The sequence below is a fragment of the Canis aureus genome, chromosome 6, assembly GCF_053574225.1.
Source record: "Canis aureus isolate CA01 chromosome 6, VMU_Caureus_v.1.0, whole genome shotgun sequence".
In the NCBI taxonomy this organism is placed as follows: domain Eukaryota; kingdom Metazoa; phylum Chordata; class Mammalia; order Carnivora; family Canidae; genus Canis; species Canis aureus.
The window spans coordinates 50,373,022-50,393,146 of NC_135616.1; the positions used below are offsets into that span (position 1 = coordinate 50,373,022).

General features: G+C 45.1%; 1 protein-coding gene and 2 non-coding genes across 3 annotated transcripts in view; 2 read left to right on the forward strand and 1 right to left on the reverse strand.

Annotated features, from left to right (window-relative positions):
• The first annotated feature begins 100 nt into the window (after positions 1–100).
• On the forward strand, positions 101–172 carry TRNAP-CGG (transfer RNA proline (anticodon CGG)). The gene has a single exon. It is a non-coding gene; the product is annotated as a tRNA-Pro (tRNA).
• A 643-nt stretch (positions 173–815) lies between these two features.
• Positions 816–887, reverse strand: TRNAP-AGG (transfer RNA proline (anticodon AGG)). Its single transcript has one exon. It is a non-coding gene; the product is annotated as a tRNA-Pro (tRNA).
• A 5,914-nt stretch (positions 888–6,801) lies between these two features.
• Positions 6,802–20,125, forward strand: part of MPZL1 (myelin protein zero like 1) — a 71,365-nt gene continuing 58,041 nt past the window's right edge. Inside the window, exons 1-2 of the mRNA XM_077902568.1 lie at positions 6,802–6,951; positions 7,024–7,351. Of these exons, the coding sequence (XP_077758694.1) occupies positions 6,802–6,951; positions 7,024–7,351 (478 nt within the window). The remainder of the gene's footprint in view (positions 6,952–7,023; positions 7,352–20,125) is intronic.

The window sequence follows — 20,125 nt, forward strand, 5'->3', positions numbered from 1 at the left end:
CAGGCGGCGGGAGAAGGGTCCCCGGTCGGGTCGGGCGAGGAGCGCGGCGTGAGGCGGGGCGACGCTGAAGGGAGGCGCCGGGAGCCGCTCTGCCGAGAGTGGCTCGTTGGTCTAGGGGTATGATTCTCGCTTCGGGTGCGAGAGGTCCCGGGTTCAAATCCCGGACGAGCCCAGGCTTTTCTTTCTCTCCACACCTTAAACTTATTTTTTCGCCCCCACACAGCCCATTTAGGGTTTCTATGACGCCAACCGCTGTGGTGCCTTGAGCTTGAATGTTGATTCCCCTGATTTTACAGCGAGCAACCCAAATGGGATCATTTCGGACCGTTCGGCCTCTGTGCGCAGAGAGCAGGGCAGGAGAACCGCTGTACCCTTAAAGCACAGGCGCTGGGGACAGAGAGGAGCCTCGTGCGGAGTCCTGCCCCGTCGCACCCTCCCCCCCTCCCCGCACGTGGGCAGGGTGCCGGCGCCCAGGGGTCGGGGCCGGGGGCGCGCGGGGCCCTGCCGACGCCCAGCCCCGGCCTGCGGCGGGACGTGCGCGGAAAGCGGCGGGAGGTAAACCACACCTGCGGGCGACCGAGAACGGAACGCTGCGTCCCTTGCACACGCGTGCGACTCCGGAACGAGCAGTGGTGGGGACCGCATTTCCAGAGTACCACAAACTTTCTACGTTTTCACGTTGTCTTCTAATGGCATTTGGGTGTACAGTGCTCAAAAGTTCAACTTTGTGTTTTGCATGGACACATATTTAGTACGTATTCAAAAATTAATTCTTTCAGAAATCTTTAATTCGTCAAGGGGAAAAAAAAAAAAGAGGGCTCGTCCGGGATTTGAACCCGGGACCTCTCGCACCCTAAGCGAGAATCATACCCCTAGACCAACGAGCCGGCGTGAGTCTGCTCTCCCCGCCATGCTAAAGGAAGGTGATCAACTTAGTCTGGCGCCCCCAAGTGGTTATTCATATATTGTGTTTATGTCCACTTATTTCTGTCTTCTATATTGGCTTTATGTGTTCTTTCTCTTTTTTACTTTTTACCTTTACGAATCTGATACAGAAAAAAATAACTGTCTCATTACCAGTGTAATATATTTACCCTTTATTTCAACAGCCCTAATTCAGTTTATATTCATGGCTAATAAATTGCAGGATGTCTGTGCTAATGTCCCTGTGGCAGGTAAATTCCAGACTCTCTCCCTTATTGAGTTCTGGACGTTGCATTTCCCAAAAATAGTAAAATTTTTTGCTTCTTGTCTATACTTTTTATCTTAGTGCTCAAGGCCCCACTTTTCCAGCCTGTGAATTCCCATCTTTGTGTTTTTACTCAAACTCCTCAGCTGGAAAATCTCTTTTCCTCTTGGATGAATCCCAAATTCTAACCCTCCCAGAGAAAGATCCTTTAACATATTAAATTTTTTTGTGATATATAATTGGCATGCGGTCTTATTTCCTCTAATCATAATTTATTGGAGGACAAGACACCAACATGAATCCTGAAATCTGTATAATTGGCAACTAAACGTATAATTCATTATGATTGGTGTCCAATTGCCCCAATATCTTTACTGCACAGCTTGTTTACTGTATTTTACGTTCTTAAATACTTGATATTTAAGTTTATGCTAATAAAGCTGGCCCTCAGTAAATGACTGCAATTAGTTTCGAGTTCCTTAACACTACAAATTTTGGTACTTGGACAGTTAGTTAAGTGTGAACTCTCAAAAACAACTAACCAGATCAGCATCAACAAATAGAGGGGTGGCTAATCCTAAATAGACTTACTTACTTATTTTGCTTCATATCAGTTTATTAATTCATCTGATTGCTCATTCATTAAACAAACTTCAGAAGCACTATATACCGGTCACTGAATTGTCAACTTCCCTCCTATGGTTTGACACTAGCAAATTATAGTTTTGGAGCTCTCACATTCTCCACCCTTCTGTTTTATTTGAAACCGTCCTGACTTGAGTGTTGAGTTCTTCTTAGGGCTCAAGGCAAGGAGAAAAGAATACCCTTTAAAATGTTAATTAGTTCTAGATGCCAGCTCACTTTATTCATCAAAACTGAACTGGAAAAAATGTGCCCTGGACACAAGAAGTTTATATTTCTCAGGAGAATGAGGAAACTAAGAAATATAACTTGTAAGTTAAAATAATTGTAACCACTTCGTATTTCTGAAAACCTTACCTTCTACAGTTACTAAGAGGTCTCTATGCTCTCCTTTCCCTCTTGACTTTACTATAGCTATTATCATTTTTAGGGCTTTTTTTTTTTCTCCTACTGCTCTCTAGTGATTGAAAAATAGTTTGTCTATTACTCTTCAGGCTCCATTAGAGTATCTCATTTGCCGCTCACAAAACTCCGGATTTCAATTGCCTAACTCATGGTGAGAAACATCTCTCTGCCAGTAAAGGAATGCCTGTGACCCTCTCCAGGGCAAATCCTTCCTGTGGTACGCAGATAGTTGCAGCATGTAAGGAGACAGAGGAACTCAAAGAACATTTTATCCCATTCACAGTGAATGAAGAAGCCTGGTGACATCTACTTTTACTGACCCCATTATTCGTGTTCCCACAACTTGGTGCCCGGAAACAGCAGAGACACTAGAATTCTAATTTTCAAATTTTCAGTATTTTCTGGCAAAAATGCAACCTTTCTCCTGACTTCAGCCATTCTGTCAATAGAAATGTTAATGAAATTGGGGTTCCTGGGTGGCTCAGTCAGTTCAGCGATCTGCCTTCTGCTAGGGTCTCGGTCCCAGCATCCTGGGATCTAGCCCCAAATAGGGCTCCCTCTTCAGTGGGGGGTTTGTTTCTCCCTCTCCCTCTGCCTCTCCCCACCTTGTGCTCTCTCACTTGTCTTCTCTCTCAATAAGTAAATTAAAAAAAAAATTTTTTTTAAAGAATGTTACTGAAATTGATTTAACTTCAGGAAAACTTTTTCATGGTGGCCTGGAATTCATCTTTGAGTCTGTCTGATATTTATTCATTAATAGTCAAATTCTCAGTGTTCCAGGAACTTCTTGCAATTGCTACCCACAGATCACAGCGTTCCAATTCCTGCGGCCACAGATTTTAGAAGACAAGGAGGAAAGGAATGCCAGTGAGATTACAGGCGGGTAGGGGAGAGAATTGTGCCACAATCACAAAGATCTGTTTGAAATTTTGGTGCCTGTCACCCTCTTTCTACTTTGTCCATTAATTCCAGCTCTAGAAAATTCTGCCCTTATAGATTTGCCAGCACTTATGCTCCTGAGTGCCCTTCATCTCTATTAAGAGAAGACATTAAGCCCTGAGATGTTCCCAAGGCAAACCCCTCCTTGCTACTGCATTTATTGTGCACTGCATGAGAAAGGAAGTCTGTGAGGCAATGGGCCTGTGTTGATGAAAACTGCTATCAGGAGGCCCTGACACATAATTTTTTCTTATTATTGATGCTGTGAGGAAAATTCTCGGGAAGCCGCTGCTTTTCAGAGGCAGCTGTCCATTAAAAGGACCCTTCTGACCTCATTGGAAGTCTCCAGTTGATTCCGATTGTATTATCTGGACAGCATGAGCCGGAAAAGGGGAGTTTCCAGGAGGAAGAAAAGGTTTGTGAAGAGGGAGTTTTGCTGAGTGAGGATCTCGGGCTAATAATAATGATTGGAATCCAAAGGATTTGTGTTTTTTTTGTTTTTCGCTTGTTTGTTTTCCCATTTACTCTCTGCAGCAGGATCAGGAACTACAAACTTGCATGATGTTTTTAAATTTGCAACTTCTCTAGATTAATTTAATAAATATGAATTCATCTTTTCATCCAAAATAAAAATGTATTGAGCATCTGCTTTGTGCATGCTGAATATACTTGTGAACAAAACAGAAACAGTCCCTGCCCTGGTGGAGCATACATTTTAGTGAGAGGAGACAGACAAATAATGAAGTGATTTGTATAGGGAGGGTTTGCAATTTGAACAGGGTGGGGAGGATAGGCCTCTTCACGAAGATAACACAGGAGCAAGAGCTGCAAGGGGAGGAAGGTGTGAATCATGTAGAAGCCATATCTGGAAGAACCAAATGGGTAGAGGGGAGAGCCAGCGCAAGCCCCCAGAGACATGTGTGTACCTGAAGCATTCCAGAGACAGTGATAAGGACAGTGTATCTGAGAGGAGAGGGCAAGGGTGAGAATAACAGATGAGCGTTCCTAAGTGCCGGGCTCGATCTTAGGCCTTGGGAAAACAGAAAACTGTATGGCAAGTCCCTCTCGAGTCCCTCAGGAGGAGGGAGTCCCTCCCATTTTACATGGGAGACAGACAAGTGAATGGATAATAGCAACCAAATGCTGATATAATAGTAACATTTTTCAAGAACTTATCACCTCATACATTATTCTCAACTGTGTTGCAAAGACCTTGAGAGATGAATCCCAATTTAAAGCCTAAAGATGATTTGTTAGGAATCTAAATGAGTACAGAGGTGTACCAGGTGAGAGTGGTCAAGCCTACATGGCAGTGTGGGGAGATATTAGAGACTGCAGGGGAACTTTCTAGGGGAATTCAACCCTCCAGTTACATTCTGAAAGATGAGAAGATAAATGTTGACCTTCAAGGGGCAGAGGGAGGCCTAAAGCGTGGGGAAGCAGTGGGAACAGAGCCCTATAGGCGCAAGGGGCCCCAGCATTAGAATCTTAAAACTGAAGGCAGGTTTGGTTGTGCGGCTGGAGTGTGGGGTGAAGGGCATAAGGCAGGGGCTCACAGAAGCAGCTTGCAGGGATATGTGTCCCACTCAAGCTGCTCCAACTTCATGTAAGGGCAATGAGGACCCAATGAAAAGCCCCCAGTAGGGAGTAGATGGGAAATTCATTCTGTCCATATTCTGGCAGTTGTGGAAGTTGTGAAAATATCTCAGCTGTTACAGGGGACATGGAAAGTCCAGCCCCTTGCAAAATACCTCACACTCAGGTATTCTTGCTTGTTTTCTCTGGACTGGTTTTCCTACCTGCAGGGGGTCCATGCAGGTATGGGGGACTGGAGAAGATCCGAAGATCCCCAGGGAGATGCAAGGGGAGAAGCTGGCTGGGGCCTGAAGCTAGGGAACCAAGAGGTGCTCAGTCTGGGAATAGCCATATCTGGGTGTCATCCAGGAGTCCCTAGGGAGGCCCAATAGCAACCAATGCCAGACTGACCAAGCCTTCTGACTCTTCCAAGAAAATGATGCTTCCTTTACATCAAATACTTGAAGGGAAGGACATTCTACTGACATGAGACTGATGGTCCAATGTTTCTGGTGGAACACCTTGCAGGTTCCAGGTAGTCCTTCTGAGGTTTCCTGGGGCTGCAGACCCCAGCAGCCAGCTGCCTTCTGGTTGTCCGTGGGGTGCTGTCAGCATTTTAAGCTCTGTTCATGGTCCAGCTTGTCAGCTGTCCTCGCAGACCAGCTTCTCTTCCTTGGCTTTTAGTTCTGGTTGTCTGGTAGCATCATTTTCCACTCAGGCTAGAATTGGAGGTCACATCTGTCTTTCTGAATTCTTTTCTCTTGATCAGACTTCCCACCCAATTGATACTCAGTCCTGTTGCTCTCTTACTGAAATTTTTTGGAAATCTTTTTTAAAAAAAGAAAGACCACCTCAAATTCTACATCCTTTGTGCATCTTTCCCACACACCAATTGGGCCAGGGGCTCTCAGAAGAGGAAGGTATGTGTATTGGAGGTATATCAGTCAGAGAAACTTGTAGCATTACATGGGACTTTGAGAGCTAATGTCCTTGTTGGTCTTGGGTTTTACCTTTATTTGCCCTTCTCTTCAAGGATTTTAAAAAATTTAGCACCTGTTTGTCTACAGCGGTAGATTATGTGCTTCTTTAGAGAAAAGTCTAGGTGTTCTACATCTATAACACATAGTAGTCACTTAACACTTTGTATTCTATCCAACCTATGATACATTCCAGGCACATTTCTTAAGGATCTTGCTGAGAAAAATAGGGCACAATGGTTGTCATGCTTTTTTCATTTTCTCTCCCTACTCCTAATGATTAAGAGTTTGCTTACGAGGCTAGTAGGCTAAAACAGCAAAAATATCAATTTGTCTAAAATTGACTTCAGACAGAACCCTGAAATGAGAGGGTTACATTTGGGTGTTCTCCAGACTCTTCCCCTACTCTTGTCCAAATGGTCTACATTTTGTTCCTTCCTTGACTCTACCGGCCTCCCACCTGGATTTTTCCTTTTCTTCGCTCGCTCTCATCCTGTCCCTCCCCCTGGTGTGCCTTTTGCAGGGTGTTCTCATAAGGACACTTCCAAACCCTCTTCAGCATTCACCGGGCAACCAGTGAGCAGGGGACACACTCTGGGCCCAGGTAGCCAAGCTGAGCAGAGTCAGCCAAGGCACTTCAGGACCAGGAATTTCCCATTCCAATTTTAATCGACACATCAAGGGACATTTTGTCCGCAAAAGCAAAACAAACTAAAAAGCACATTCATTTGTGTTCCAGGTAGTAGGTAAGAGGCCCCAGTCCAGCCTTTCTTAAGCCGAAAAAAGGACTCACTCCTAAAAGGAGATTGGGGCAAGATGGAGACTTCATTTCAAGCTGGCTGATTTCTCAAATTGCAGCACATAAATTACCTAGTCCAGGCGAAGGACAAGCCTTGCAAGCGGCAAGGCGGGAGATGTGTTCCATGTGGACGACTGAATCATCCCATCGTCATTCTCATTTTTTTTTTTTTTCCCCTTTGTAAAGGGAGCGCTGCTTTTTCTTTAGGTGAGGCTCCGAGAAACCTAGAAGGGCTGACACCGAGGCGAGAACGGAGCCGGCAAAGAGGAGGGACTATGGAGGGATCTGCGGGACTGGACCTCCGAGGCAGAGGAGACGGCGGCCGGTCGGCGGGACAGGCGGACCCCCAGGCGGGCAGAGCGCCCGGCGGCAGGAGCCCAGCCCTCGGGAGACCCCGGCCTCCAGCGCCCGGAGAAGGAGCCTGGGTGGGACCGGGGGGCCGGGCCCTCCGGACGGGGTGATGGACAGGCGGCGTCCTCCAATGGCGTCCTCCCGAGGCCGCGGGGCGGGCCAATGAGCGGGCCGCGGGGGCGGGCGCGGGGCGGGGACTGCCGCGGGGGCCAGCGGCGGGGAGCGCGGCGTGGAGGTGCCAGCGGGCGCGGGCGCGGGCGCGGGCGCGGGCGGCTGCAGCAGCGAGGCCGAGGTTCCTCCCGCGAGCCGAGCGGGGTGCAGTGGGGCCGGCGGCCCAGAGGCGCGGCGGCGGCGGCGGCGGCGGCGGCGGCGTTGGGAGGACGATGGCAGCACTCGCGGGAGCCGCGGCCGTGCTTGCAGCCGCAGCCCGCAGGCGCTGGCCGTGGCTGGTGCTGGCGGCGGTGCTCGGGCTGTGTGAGTGATGCGGACGCCGCGGCCGGGGCGGCGGGGCGGCGGGGCCTCCCGGGGCCGGCGCCCTCCCCCTCCTCCTCCTCCTCGCGGCGGCCGCCGAGGCGGGGAGGGGGCGCGGCCTGCGCGCTCCGGGGCCTGGAGGGCGCGCGCGGTTGGGGAGCGCCTGGTTTTCCTTCTTCCCGGTCCCTGCGTGTGCGGGAGGAGGGGCGAGCTCCCCACCTTGCTCCCTCCTGGGGGCGCTGCCGGGTGGCTGCCTGGAGCCTGCGCGGGGTCGCCTGCCTTCCCCGCCTGTGCCCCGGGGGTGCCCCGGCCCGCTGGATTCCGGTTCGGGAACCCGGGGTTCCCGACCTTTCCCACCTCAGGAAGGCGGCGGAGGAAGGAAGGTCGCAGGGTTTGCTTTCGCAGGGCCTTTGTTGGCTTGTGTCCTCGTTCTAAACGCACGTCCTCTTTGAGCCTGTAAACTCCATTTCGAATGCTCTCCAGTGCATTTTGTAAGCCTCCGGGATCGAGGAGTCCTGCAATCTCCTGGGTCTCGCCTCTAGCCGCCGAGCACCCATACCGACAGTACATCTGCATTACTTCTGGGTTGCACTGGGAATAGCACTGAAATGACCGGGCTTAAAAAGAATTTGGTCAAATCCCTAATGATTCCAGACAGAGTCACCACGGTTTGACAAGACACCAGACATTAAAAAGCTCATTTTTCCTTTTTTTTTTTTTTTTCTAAATGACCTTTCTTTCTTGCCAAATTTCATGGGTCAACTTAAGGTAAACCTCAGGCTCGATTTATTGCATTGGATGAGTTGTTTTATGGACATCTGAAGTGGTGTTGGCCATAGGACATTGTGCTGTTCAAAGCCGAGGACTTGTTGCTGTTTCAGAGTGCGGTTAAGTAATGGCTATAAAGAAGGCCAACTCCTAAGAAACCACGTAGACTTTTTCCTTTCTTTTGTTTCCCAAAATGTCAGTTGCATCACAGTGGCTGAATACAAGTTTACTCAGTAATTTCTCTCATAGAAAAGTCCTTAGTGTAGTCTTTGGGACCAGGAAAACTATTATTTAACCGGTGATTCCAGAGGTGGTGAGGTGTAAAGGTAAAAGCTCTCACCTTCTAGAGGTTGACAGATGAAGATATACGGTGTTTACATAAGTCAGAGTCTATTCTGTATAAATGTCTGTTCTGAGGGAAAAAAGGTTAAAAGTTTCTTGTTGGTGATGGTGCCAGTATTTGTGTTTTAAGTTAACCAGTAGGAAATAGCCTAAACATAAGGTTTACGAGAAATCTTGTGTGTGTCAGACAGAATAATTAGGAAAGTTCAGACATTGGTACTGACTCTAGGTCCTAGAAGCAGCAGAACTGACATACTGAATATTAATGGATATTAATATGAAAAGACCATCAGAATAATAACTACAAACACCTTGGATGGGCCCGGCTCTTCAGTAAGGAAAAATGAATGTTGACAGATGAAAATCAGCCACTAATGCTACTGCTTAATTTTGGGAAACTATCAAATGCTTCCTCTTGCCAAATTGTCTTTTCCTGGTTGTGGATAGTGTCTATAGCAGTCCACTTTGATAGAAGACCTTCCTGAATTTGATCCAGATACAGTTATTCAGCAAACATTGATTAAGCACCTTGTAAGTATTACAATGCACCAAACATACTTGGGAAGGATGGTCCCTGCTCTCCTGTAACTCACGGTTCAGCGGGAGAAGCACCCTGCACTAAGTCATATAAAAAGTCATTTGATGGTGGTGTGCTGTGAGAGCTTGAAGAAGGGCCATCATCTCAGACTGGAGTTGAGGGCCTGGAGGAAGGGATGCTTAAGCTGAGTAGGCACTGGGCAAGGAAACAGTAGGAGCAGAGTCCTGAATAGACCTGTTCTTACATAGGTAGGTCAGTGTGGTGGGAGATAGGTGTGTGCGGTGGGAGGGAGATGGGGGCAGTGGAGGTGGGGGAGCCAGCCAAAGGCATTAACTCACAAAGGACCTTGTAAGGCTGGTTTTTTATCCTGAGGACTTGGGGAAGCTGGTGAAGGATTTCTTTCTGGAGATGTGAAGAATGGATTGGAGGGGTGGGAGACTGAAGAAACCGGAGAGGGCTATTGTCATAATCCAGAGGTGGAGGATGAGGGGCTGAGTTAAAGCAGTGGGGTATGAAGAGAGGACATGCCCGTGAGCTAGTTAGAAAGTACATTTGATAGGGCTTGGAAACGGATTTGCTGTGGCCTTGAAAGAGGAATGAAAGATAATCCTAATGTTTGGGACTTGGGAAATGGCCTATTTTTGGCAAGTGGGGCTTTTCACAGGTGAACGTGGGATTGAGGGAATAGTGTATGAGGAAGATGATGATGACGATGAAGTTACTTTTGGGTATGTTGAATTTCAGATACTGCTGAGACATCCTAACAGAGGTGGGCAGAAGACAGTAGGATAGATGGTTCTGGAGATGAGAAAGTTCTAGTTGGAACTGCAGATTTGGAATGCATCATGTAGATAGTAGTTAAAGCTACCATTGCTTGGATGAGGTCACCAACAGAGACCTGTAGAGAGTGTATTGAAGGAAATAGGAGGGCCAAGGACAGAGCCCTGGGGTATACGGAACCTGAGAAGGAGGTCTGATGAGTAAAGGAAGAACTGGAAGAATGCTGTCTTTGAAACCAAGAGATAATGAAGTTTTAAGCAAGAGGGAGTGGTGAAGAGTATAAGAAGACATTAAATATGATGAGGATTAGTTGGATTTGGCAATTGTCAGGTCTGTGGTCCCCCATAAATAGAAATGAACACACAATATATGAAGAATAAATTTCAGTAATTTGCGCTGACCATTTTATTTTTTTAAGATTTTATTTATTTCTTCATGAGAGACACAGAGAGAGAGGCAGAGACACAGGGAGAGGGAGAAGTAGGCTCCATACTGGGAACCTGATGCGGGACTTGATCCCAGGTCTCCAGGATCAGGCCCTGGGCGGAAGGCAGGCCCTAAACCGCTGAGCCACCCAGGGATCCCCTGCGCCGCCCATTTTAGTAAATGGCACCAACATGCATCTTGTTGCTCAACGCAGAAGCCTAGGATCCACCCTTGATTCCTCCCTGTCTTTCATCTAGCCCCACATCCAACATGTTCTGCCCTCTGTAAAATGCATTTGGAATTTGCCCACTAGTTTTCTCTTAGCGGTCCATTCTTAGCATTTTAGTCAGATTCACCCAGCTGGTCTTCCCGTTCCTCTATCCTGCCTCTTTTCAAAAACTTTTTATTTTTTATTTTTTAAAGATTTTATTTATTCATGAGAGACACACAAAGAGAGAGAAGGAGAGGCAGAGACACAGGCAAAGAGAGAAGCAGGCTCCATGCAGGGAGCCCGAAGTGGGACTCAATCCTGATCGTCTCAATCCTGTTGTAGCCTCATTCATGCCTTGGGCTGAAGGCGGCGCTAAACCGCTGAGCCACCCAGGTGTTCCTTAAAAACTTTAAAAAAAAGATTTTATTTATTTGAGAGAGGGCTCACGTGAGTAGTGGAAGGGGGAGGGGCAGAGGGCGAACCAGGCTCCCCACTGATCGGGAGCCAGACTCTGGCCATTCCAGGACCCTGAAATCATGACCTGAGCTGAAATATTCTGGCTCTTTTTAATTCATTCTTCACCCAACTGCAAGAATGATTTTTATAAAACTGCAATCAGATCATCTTGCTTTCTTGTTTAAAAGCCCTAATGGCTTCCCCTTACACTCTGAATGGCATACTGGCTTCTTCCATGGCCTGCAATGCTGTGTGGTCTACTTCCTGTCTCTCTGACTTCAGCTTTATGCCACTTGCCCCCCTGCCCACTATTTTCAAGCCACATGCCATCTTTTGCTTTTTGACATTCATTCTCACCTCAAGTCCTTTGCACTTGCTGCTGCTGCCTTTTCCTGTTCTTTCCCCAGAACTGCCCAGAGTTGTCTCCTTTTCATTCAGTAAGATCATAAATGTTACTTTTTTCAGAGAGGCCTTTCTCCATCCACCCTCTCCAGAGGAACTCCCTGTTATCATTCCTGGTCCTTTATTTCCCTGTTGAAATTTCTAACCACTTGGCTTTTCTTTTTTCTTCTCTCAGAATCTAGGATAGAGATAGTGTTTGTCTTGTTTGTAGAAATATTCCTAGTGCTTAGCACAGTGAATACTACAGATGCCAATGTTTGTTAAAGGGCAGTGAGGTATAGGTATGTCTTGATATCAGTTTGTTAGCAGTTTGTAATATGCAGTTAGGATTTAGCCTGGCATATGGTAGGTACTCAATAAATGTTTCTTGAAAAAAGGAATATTTGTTCCAGGTGTGATTTCATGTATTATCTGGTTATTTTCACTCTTTTAAGTACCAGTTCATATTTCTTTGGAAACGAATGAAATGAGTTAACATTCTTCAACTACTTTAAACACCATAGTTTTAGAATTACTAGTTATTGTATTTTTAAATTAATCATGGTTGTTGTAGCCTTTAAGTATTTTATCAATAGGACTTTTGATGCTTGTTGACAAAATTCAGACTTGAGACACTACCTCTGCAGTCAAAGGCCACATATTTCTTTTCTTTTTCTTTTAAAAGATTTTATATATTTATTCATGAAAGACACACAGAGAGAGGCAGAGACATAGGCAGAGGGAGAAGCAGGCTCCATGCAGGGAGCCCGATGTGGAACTTGATCCCAGGACTCCAGGATCACACCCTGAGCCGAAGGCAGACACTTAACCGCTGAGCCACCCAGGCGTCCCTTCTTTTTTTTTTTTAATTTTTTATTCATTTATGATAGTCACAGAGAGAGAGTGAGAGAGAGAGAGAGAGGCAGAGAGAGAAGCAGGCTCCATGCACCGGGAGCCTGATGTGGGATTCGATCCCGGATCTCCAGGATCGCGCCCTGGGCCAAAGGCAGGCGCCAAACCGCTGCGCCACCCAGGGATCCCCCAGGCGTCCCTTCTTTTCTTTTTCTTTTTTTTTTTAATTTTATTTATTTATTTGAGAGAGAGAGAGAGAGAAAGCCAGAGTGAGGGAGAGAGAGAGAGCTCACGAGCTGAGGGAGCGGCAGGAGAGGGAGAAGCAGGCTCTCTGCTGAGCAGGAAACGCTACACGGAGCTGGAATCAGGGACTCTGGGATCATGACATGAGCCGAAGGCAGATGCTTAACCAGCTGAGACACCAGGTGCCCAAAAGGCCACAAATTTCAGTACTAGTTCCCTCAGCCTTTAACTTACTCACTAGGTGGGATAATATAGTATATGTGCTGCCAAAGCGAGCACACTAGGTGGGATAATAAAATTAAACTTACTCCAGGGGCACCTGGGTGGCTCATTGGGTTAAGCATCTGCCTTCAGCTCAGGTCATGATCCTGGGGTCTTGGGCTCTAGTCCCACTTTCGGCTCCCTGCTCAGTGGGGAGTCTGCTGCGTCCTTTCTCTTCGTCCCTCTCTCCACTTGTTCTCTCTCTCAGATAAACATACAGAATCTTAAAAAAGAAAAAAACCAAAACTTAGTCCTTAAAAAAAGATACTCTATCACTTGTTTTTGCCCTAACTCTAGGGTAGTCATTAGGCTCAGATACTCCAAAGGAAGTAAAAACAAATCTTAAGTGAAAAAGAGATATATGTGAAAAGTACATGAAATGAAAATTTATGTATTTACAAAGTAAAGGCACTAAATGAAAACCTACTGGGTGCTTGGTGCTGTTTTAGTTACTGGGGATATAGCAGGGAGACTGGATCCTATACAGGATGAATATACTGAAAAAAATAAAGGACAGATTAAATTCCTAACAGTCACCACTTTTAAGAAAATATGATTCACCTGTTAAAGAAAATATGATTCACCTCTTGTGAAAATTTGCAGAATTAAACTAGAACACTTGTATTACAAAATAGATAATTTTTAAACTTACAAGAGATATGTTGTAGGATTTCATTAATGGCTGATCTTTCCTACTGAGTTTTTAAAATATGCTTTAATTGGGAAAGACTTGTTATACATGGTTTTTAAAAAACATTGCTGCATGCCCTCCATCTAGAAAATGCTGGCCTACCTGTTGAATATTTCTCACATTCTTTTCTATTCCCACTGAGGCTGATTTATGTGATTCCATGGTCACATTTTTCCTGGATGATTAGATCTTCTACAGGGCCCCAAGGGTGTTTTTATTTAAGTTCTATCTTTTATCTGAGAATTTGAATTCTCTGTGTAAGACATGCCTCTTAAGTGTACCTAAACTTTGCAAAGATTTTAATCTTGTTCTCTAGGATCTCTGGCATCATTTGAAATGAGAGAGTAAAAGGTTTGCTCTGACAGAATTTATTATAGATTAGTTTGATCCTTAGGCCCCATCAAAGGGAATTTAATTATTAGAAAAACTAGACATCTCTCCTGAGGTCTTAAGTATCATATAGCTTTGAGTCTTGGTTCCTAAGACCAGTAAGATATGAAGCTTTCATGTATCTTGAGTGATTTTCCTTTCTTCCTTTTCTACTCATTTTGCCAAGTGCTTGACATTAGCAATGCCCTAGAGTCCAGACCATAGTCCTTGGGATTTTGACTGCCATAACAAGGCAGAGGTCAGATGGCTTTGTGACCATTCATAGTGCCTAAATTGAGAAATTTAATTGTCTCATGGGAACCTCATTTCTTTGCCCTTAAACCACTTTATTCAATATCTTTTTGAATGCATGTGGCTTGCTGTAATTTTTATTCACTTAAAATTTTCCATTGTTCCCATTAAATCTTTTACCAAGAAAGAAAGGATGATTTCATTAATAAATTCTCCTTCAGTTAACTTATCTTTCAAACTCAGACTCTCTTTAGAAATTGTGAACTTTGCAATACCTCTGACTCTCTGGGCATATAGTTGGAATATAGTTGGTCCTTAAACGACACTGGGGTTAGAGGTACTGACCCCTACACAATCAAATTCAAGAGTAACTTTTTTTTTTCTTTAAGGATTTTATTTATTCATTCATGAGAGACAGAAGGAAAAGGAGAAGCAGACTCTCTGTGGGGAGCCTGATGTGGGACTCGAAACCAGGACCCTGGGATCACGACCTGAGCCAAAGGCAGATGCTCAACCATTGAGCCACCCAGGGCGCCCCAAGAGTAACTTTTGACTCCCAAAAACCACTAATAGCCTACTGTGGACTGGAAGCCTCACCAATAACATAAATAGTTGATTAACATATTTTGTATGTCATATGTATTATATATAGTATTCTTACAATAAAGCAAGCTAAAGAAAAGAAAATGTTAAGAAAATCATAAGGATGAGAAAATAAATATACAGTACTGTATTAAAAAACAAATGGGGGGGATCCCTGGGTGGCTCAGCGGTTTGGTGCCTGCCTTTGGCCCAGGGCGCAATCCTGGAGTCCCGGGATCGAATCCCACATCGGGTTCCCGGCATGGAGCCTGCTTCTCCCTCTGCCTGTGTCTCTGCCTCTCTCTCTCTCTCTCATAAGTAAATAAATAAATCTTAAAAAAAAATTAAAAAAAAACAAAAACAAATGTATAAGTGAACCTGTGCAGTTCAAACTGGTATTGTTCAAGACTCAACTGTAGTTGTCTTGCAACTAAGTTTAGCTAAATGGATTTAGAAATGTACTATGTCTTTGTCGAGCCTCAGTTATCATTTTTTTTAAGTTTTTTTTTTTTAATTTTTTATTTATTTATGATACTCACACACACACAGAGAGAGAGAGAGATAGGCAGAGGGAGAAGCAGGCTCCATGCACCGGGAGCCCGACGTGGGATTCCATCCCGGGTCTCCAGGATCGCGCCCTGGGCCAAAGGCAGGCGCCAAACCGCTGCGCCACCCAGGGATCCCGCCTCAGTTATAATTGTAGATAATTGCTGCACAGATTGAAATCCATGACTTGAGCTTTGTTCGTGTCATGCTATAACCAACTGAACAAACTTTGATTTGCAATGAACATGGTTTATGCTACGGCCCTGATACTCTACTTGGGAATCTGAGACTTTATTAAGTGCAATTTAAAAATATTTTTTAAAATGCTTTTATCAAAGTTAAAAAATGTATTCTTTTTCTCTTCAAACATTAAGGATCACAGTGTGGAGTTATGTCACTTTAATGTAATCTTGTGTTTTTCCTAAAAAAGTGAAGGTACTATGTTGTAGACTGAGCTTCAGTGAGAACCTTAGATGACCCTGTACCAGAAGGTATCTTATAGTTAGTTGCTCTTCAGTCGCGTCCAGGTCATATTTGCTATATGCCCTTCTTCAAAGAGTGTTGCTCAGAAACACTGGTAAAGGATTCCATTTCCTAAGAGAAAAATGTGTTAAAATGCAAGTATTTGGGGCATCCCGGGTGGCTCAGCGGTTTAGCGCCCCTTCGGCCCAGGGCACATCAGGCTCCCTGCATGGAGCCTACTTCTCCCTCTGCCTCTGTGCCTCTTTCTCTGTGTTTCTCATGAATAAATAAAAAAAAAATCTTTAAAAATAAATAAAATAAAATGCAAATATTTGAGACCTTTTTTTTTTTAAGATTTTATTTATTTATTCATGAGAGACACAGACTGAGAGAGAGAGGCAGAGACACAGGCAGAGGAAGAAGCAGGCTCCATGCAGAGAGCCCGATGTGGAACTCAATCCTGGGACTCCAGGATCACACCCTGGGCCAAAGGCAGATGCTCAACCACTGAGCCACCCAGGCGTCCCAAGACCTTCTAAATGGCTAAGAAGGGCAGAGAGAAAAGGAATGAGTAGTTTAGGAGAAATTTTGAATTAATTGATACTATATCTGTCTATATAGATATAGATACAGATCCTGTGTGTGTGTGTGTCTTTTCTGCCAGGTATAGTTCTTTCTTAGCCCTTAGAATTTAGATATAAAACTAGCTTCATGCTATTTCTTTTGCTCTTCCCTCATTCACTGAGTGCTTACTATGTGCCAGGTCTGTGCTAAGCAATTTATTATTATTATTTTTTAAGATTTCATTTATTTATTCATCTGAGGCAGGGAGGGGCAGAGACACAGGCAGAGGGAGAAGCAGGCTCCATGCAGGGAGCCCAATGTGGAACTCAATCCTGGGACTCTAGGATCATGCCCTGGGCCAAAGGCAGGTGCCAAACCACTGACCCATCCGGGGATCCCCCTCTGCTAAGCAACTTAAATGCATTATCTTATCTACAATTCTGTGTGATTATTACTATTTTTATGAATTTCGCAGATGAGCAAACTAAGAATCCAGTAGCTTGTGTAACTTGTGCACAAGTCACATAAAGCTAATCCATGGTAGGGATGGGACTCAAAGCATTTATTTGCAACCTCTCTGCTATATTATAGAATTTCTCCTTCAAAGTCTCTAACCATTTCTTAGGAGGTTTTTGGCATATCTGAAATGTTTACATAGAGTCTTTCCTCTGTGCCAAGGTATCCAGTTTCCTGCTCTTTGTGGTAATGTTTGTATAAGAATCTTGATGGCTTGCTTCCTGCTGACTCTGCTGTGGAGGAACAGAGCTGCCATGTTGAAGCCATCCTTACTGACAATGCAGAATCTGTGCCACCCAATGCTCTGATACTCAGGGTGGTTTTTTGTTTTGTTTTTTAAAGATTTTATTTATTTATTTATTTATGAGAGACAGAGAGAGAGAGAGAGAGAGAGAGGCAGAGACACAGGCAGAGGGAGAAGCAGGATGCCTGCAGGGAGCCTGATGTGGGATTCGATCCCAGGACCCCTGGATCACGATCTGAGCCCACGGCTGACACTCAGCCACTAAGCCACCCAGACGCCCCATTACTCAGGGATTTTTAATGATATGTTTTTTGTAGGTTTCTCTCTTATACTGATCCTTCTGGCTACCACACAGAGCAAGTCCATTTAACCAAGCCTCCGATACCACGCTCGGCTCAGAAAGGTCCCTTGCCCCATAGCAGAAGGCACTATGGACCAAGCCAGTGAGCCTGACCTTTTGGATTGGGTTGAGTTCTTCCCTGGAGGCTGTGTAAATCCTTCCACAGTTGAGACTTGTGTCAGGCTAGACCCCTCAGGATGTCCAATCAGGCCCTAGGGGTTTGCAGAGAGGCTCCCCACTGGCACCTTTGCCTGGCCCTCCACTCCATCAGCAGAGGTTCCAGAGCTCTGCTGCTTTGCCTGCCACAAGTCGGAGTCCCAGCCCTTGTCTCTGAACTTGTTGGGGACTTGGTCTTAACCACTTTCAGCTATTAGGAATTTAATCCTCCCTCACCACCCGCCCCCCCTGACTGTAAGTGTAGAAGAACCCCAGTGAGGCTTACTGAATTTTACAACACTGGAGAAATTAGAGAATGTATTATTTTTTTTAAGATTTTATTTATTTATTCATGAGAGATAGAGAAAGAGGCAGAGACACAGGCAGAGGGAGAAGCAGACTCTCTGCAGAAGCCCCATGTGGGACTTGATCCTGGACCCCAGGATTCCTCCCTGAGTCAAAGGCAGACACTCAACTACGAGCCACCCAGGTGTCCCCAGAGAACGTATTGGTAATGAGCAGAGGTGATAGCGATTGTAATCGGACTCTAGCATAGGGATTTCAGAACAGAACATGCTGAGAGGCAGTTTCGCATTGTCATTTCAGAGTGTAGGTCCACAGTCTCTTATCAGCAATTTAAAATGCCCAAATTGGGACGCCTGGGTGGCTCAGCAGTTTGACACCTGCCTTCAGCCTAGGGTGTGATCCTGGAGACCTGGGATTTTTTTTTTTTTTTTTTTTTTTTTTTTAGATTTTATTTATTTATTCATGAGAGATACACACACAGAGAGGCAGAGACATAGGCAGAGGGAGAGGAGAAGCAGGCTCCTTGCAGGAGGCCCAATGTGGGACTTGATCTGGGACTCTGGGATCACATCCTGAGCCAAAGGCAGATGCTCAACCGCTGAGCTGTCCAGGCATCCTGAGACCTGGGATTGAGTCCCGCGTTGGGCTCCCTGCAAGGAGCCTGCTTCTCTCTCTGCCTATGTCTCTGTCTCTCTCTCTGTGTCTCTCATGAATAAATAAATAAAATCTTTAAAAATGAATAAATAAAAATGCCCAAATCTCTGAAAACAGAAACTTTTCCCCTAAGTTTGATACAAGTTCTTTTGGCTGCAAAAGTTGACCTGTACTAAAGAGAGGCTATTATTAGTCCTGATCCCATTTGGTATGATCAATCATGTGTTTCATGACAGAAATACTAATGCATTTGACTATGGAATGCTGCCCTGAACCCTATTGAGGCTCGTAGATAACATATAGTGAATGCATTGTATTAATTTTTTTAAATCTGAAAAATTCTACATCTCAAACACAGCTGGCCTCAAGGGTTTTCAGTAAGAGGTTGTAGGCCTGTGCAGTATTTTATCTCTGACATTTTCTTCTACTCTCAGAAATACTAAGAGCTACACAAGACATTTTTAGTTCTTTAAATGTTGTGGTACATCTAACTAATTAATGGTTTGCTACTTTAACATGCCTCATTCAAATTCCTTTCTCAGTTTATGTTAGCTTGGACCTGGCCTCCCTATCATTCAGGTGTTCTGGGTCTGTAAACTGGCTCAAGTCTGGAAATTTTTTTTTTTAAATAAATTTTATTTTTTCATGAGACACAGAGAGAGAGAGAGGCAGAGACACAGGCAGAGGGAGAAACAGGCTCCACACAGGGAGCCCCACATGGGACTCGATCCTAGGTCTCCAGGATCATGCCCTGGGCTGAAGGCGGCGCCAAACCGCTCAGCCACCTGGGCTGCCCTCAAGTCTGGAAATTGATTGAGGGGTGTGACTTTCTGTTTCTGTGACTCAATTTAGACTTTCATTCACTTGACCTAGAACTTTTCTGCGTATAAAGATCAAGTAAGAATTTAGTAAGCTGCTCATCTGTATCTCATCTAGGAACACCATGATTGTCCAGCTAATGCTGAATGCAGGTCTCTGCGAGTCAGACTGTTCTGATCCCTGCTCTCATCTCATCTAACTTATTATCTGTTAGAGTAACCGTACCCCCCTCTGGCTATTGCATGCTGCCGCTTTACCCCTGCTGCTCTAGGATGCCGTTGCTTCCATTGTATTTAGGAAGCATTGTGTCCCGCTGAAGGTCTGGCGCACAGAGCAGAGTGATCACAGAACTCTTCAAGGATGTGGGGCTCCTCTCACAAATTTATTTCTCACAATCATGGTGAAAGATGTGTCTTCTGGACCCTCCCATAGTGGGTGAGAGGTCTTAAATGACAAATCCACTCTTAACATTCCAATCTCTTGGGACGCCTGGGTGGCTCAGTGGTTGAGCACCTCCCTTCAGCCCAGGGTTGGATCCTGGAGTCCCGAGATGGAGTCCCACATCGGGCACCCTTTAGGGAGCCTGCTTCTCCCTCTGCCTATGTCTCTGCCTCTCTCTGTGTCTCTCACAAATAAATAAATAAAATCTTAAAAATAAAACAAAACAAAACATTCCAATCTCCTTAAGCCTTTGAGTCCCTTCCTCTATGTTGAAGCAAGATGGATCTGGCACTTCCAAGTTCATTTACCATGGGCCACATTGTAGCCAAGGAATTGAAACAAACTATAAGAACTCTTTGACTCTCCCAGTTGCAACATGAAATGCAGAATATTTGTTTAGTGGGCCCATATCAATAAATTTGGCCTGATCCAACTTTGTTTCACTTACTGTTATCCCTCATATTTAGTATCCCATCTCACACACATTCCCTGGATTTCTGTCCGTATAAATTAGAAGAATCCAGTAATTCTTTTGGGAGTATAGTGGGTCTCCTTTGTACAGGTAGGGGCCTTCTGT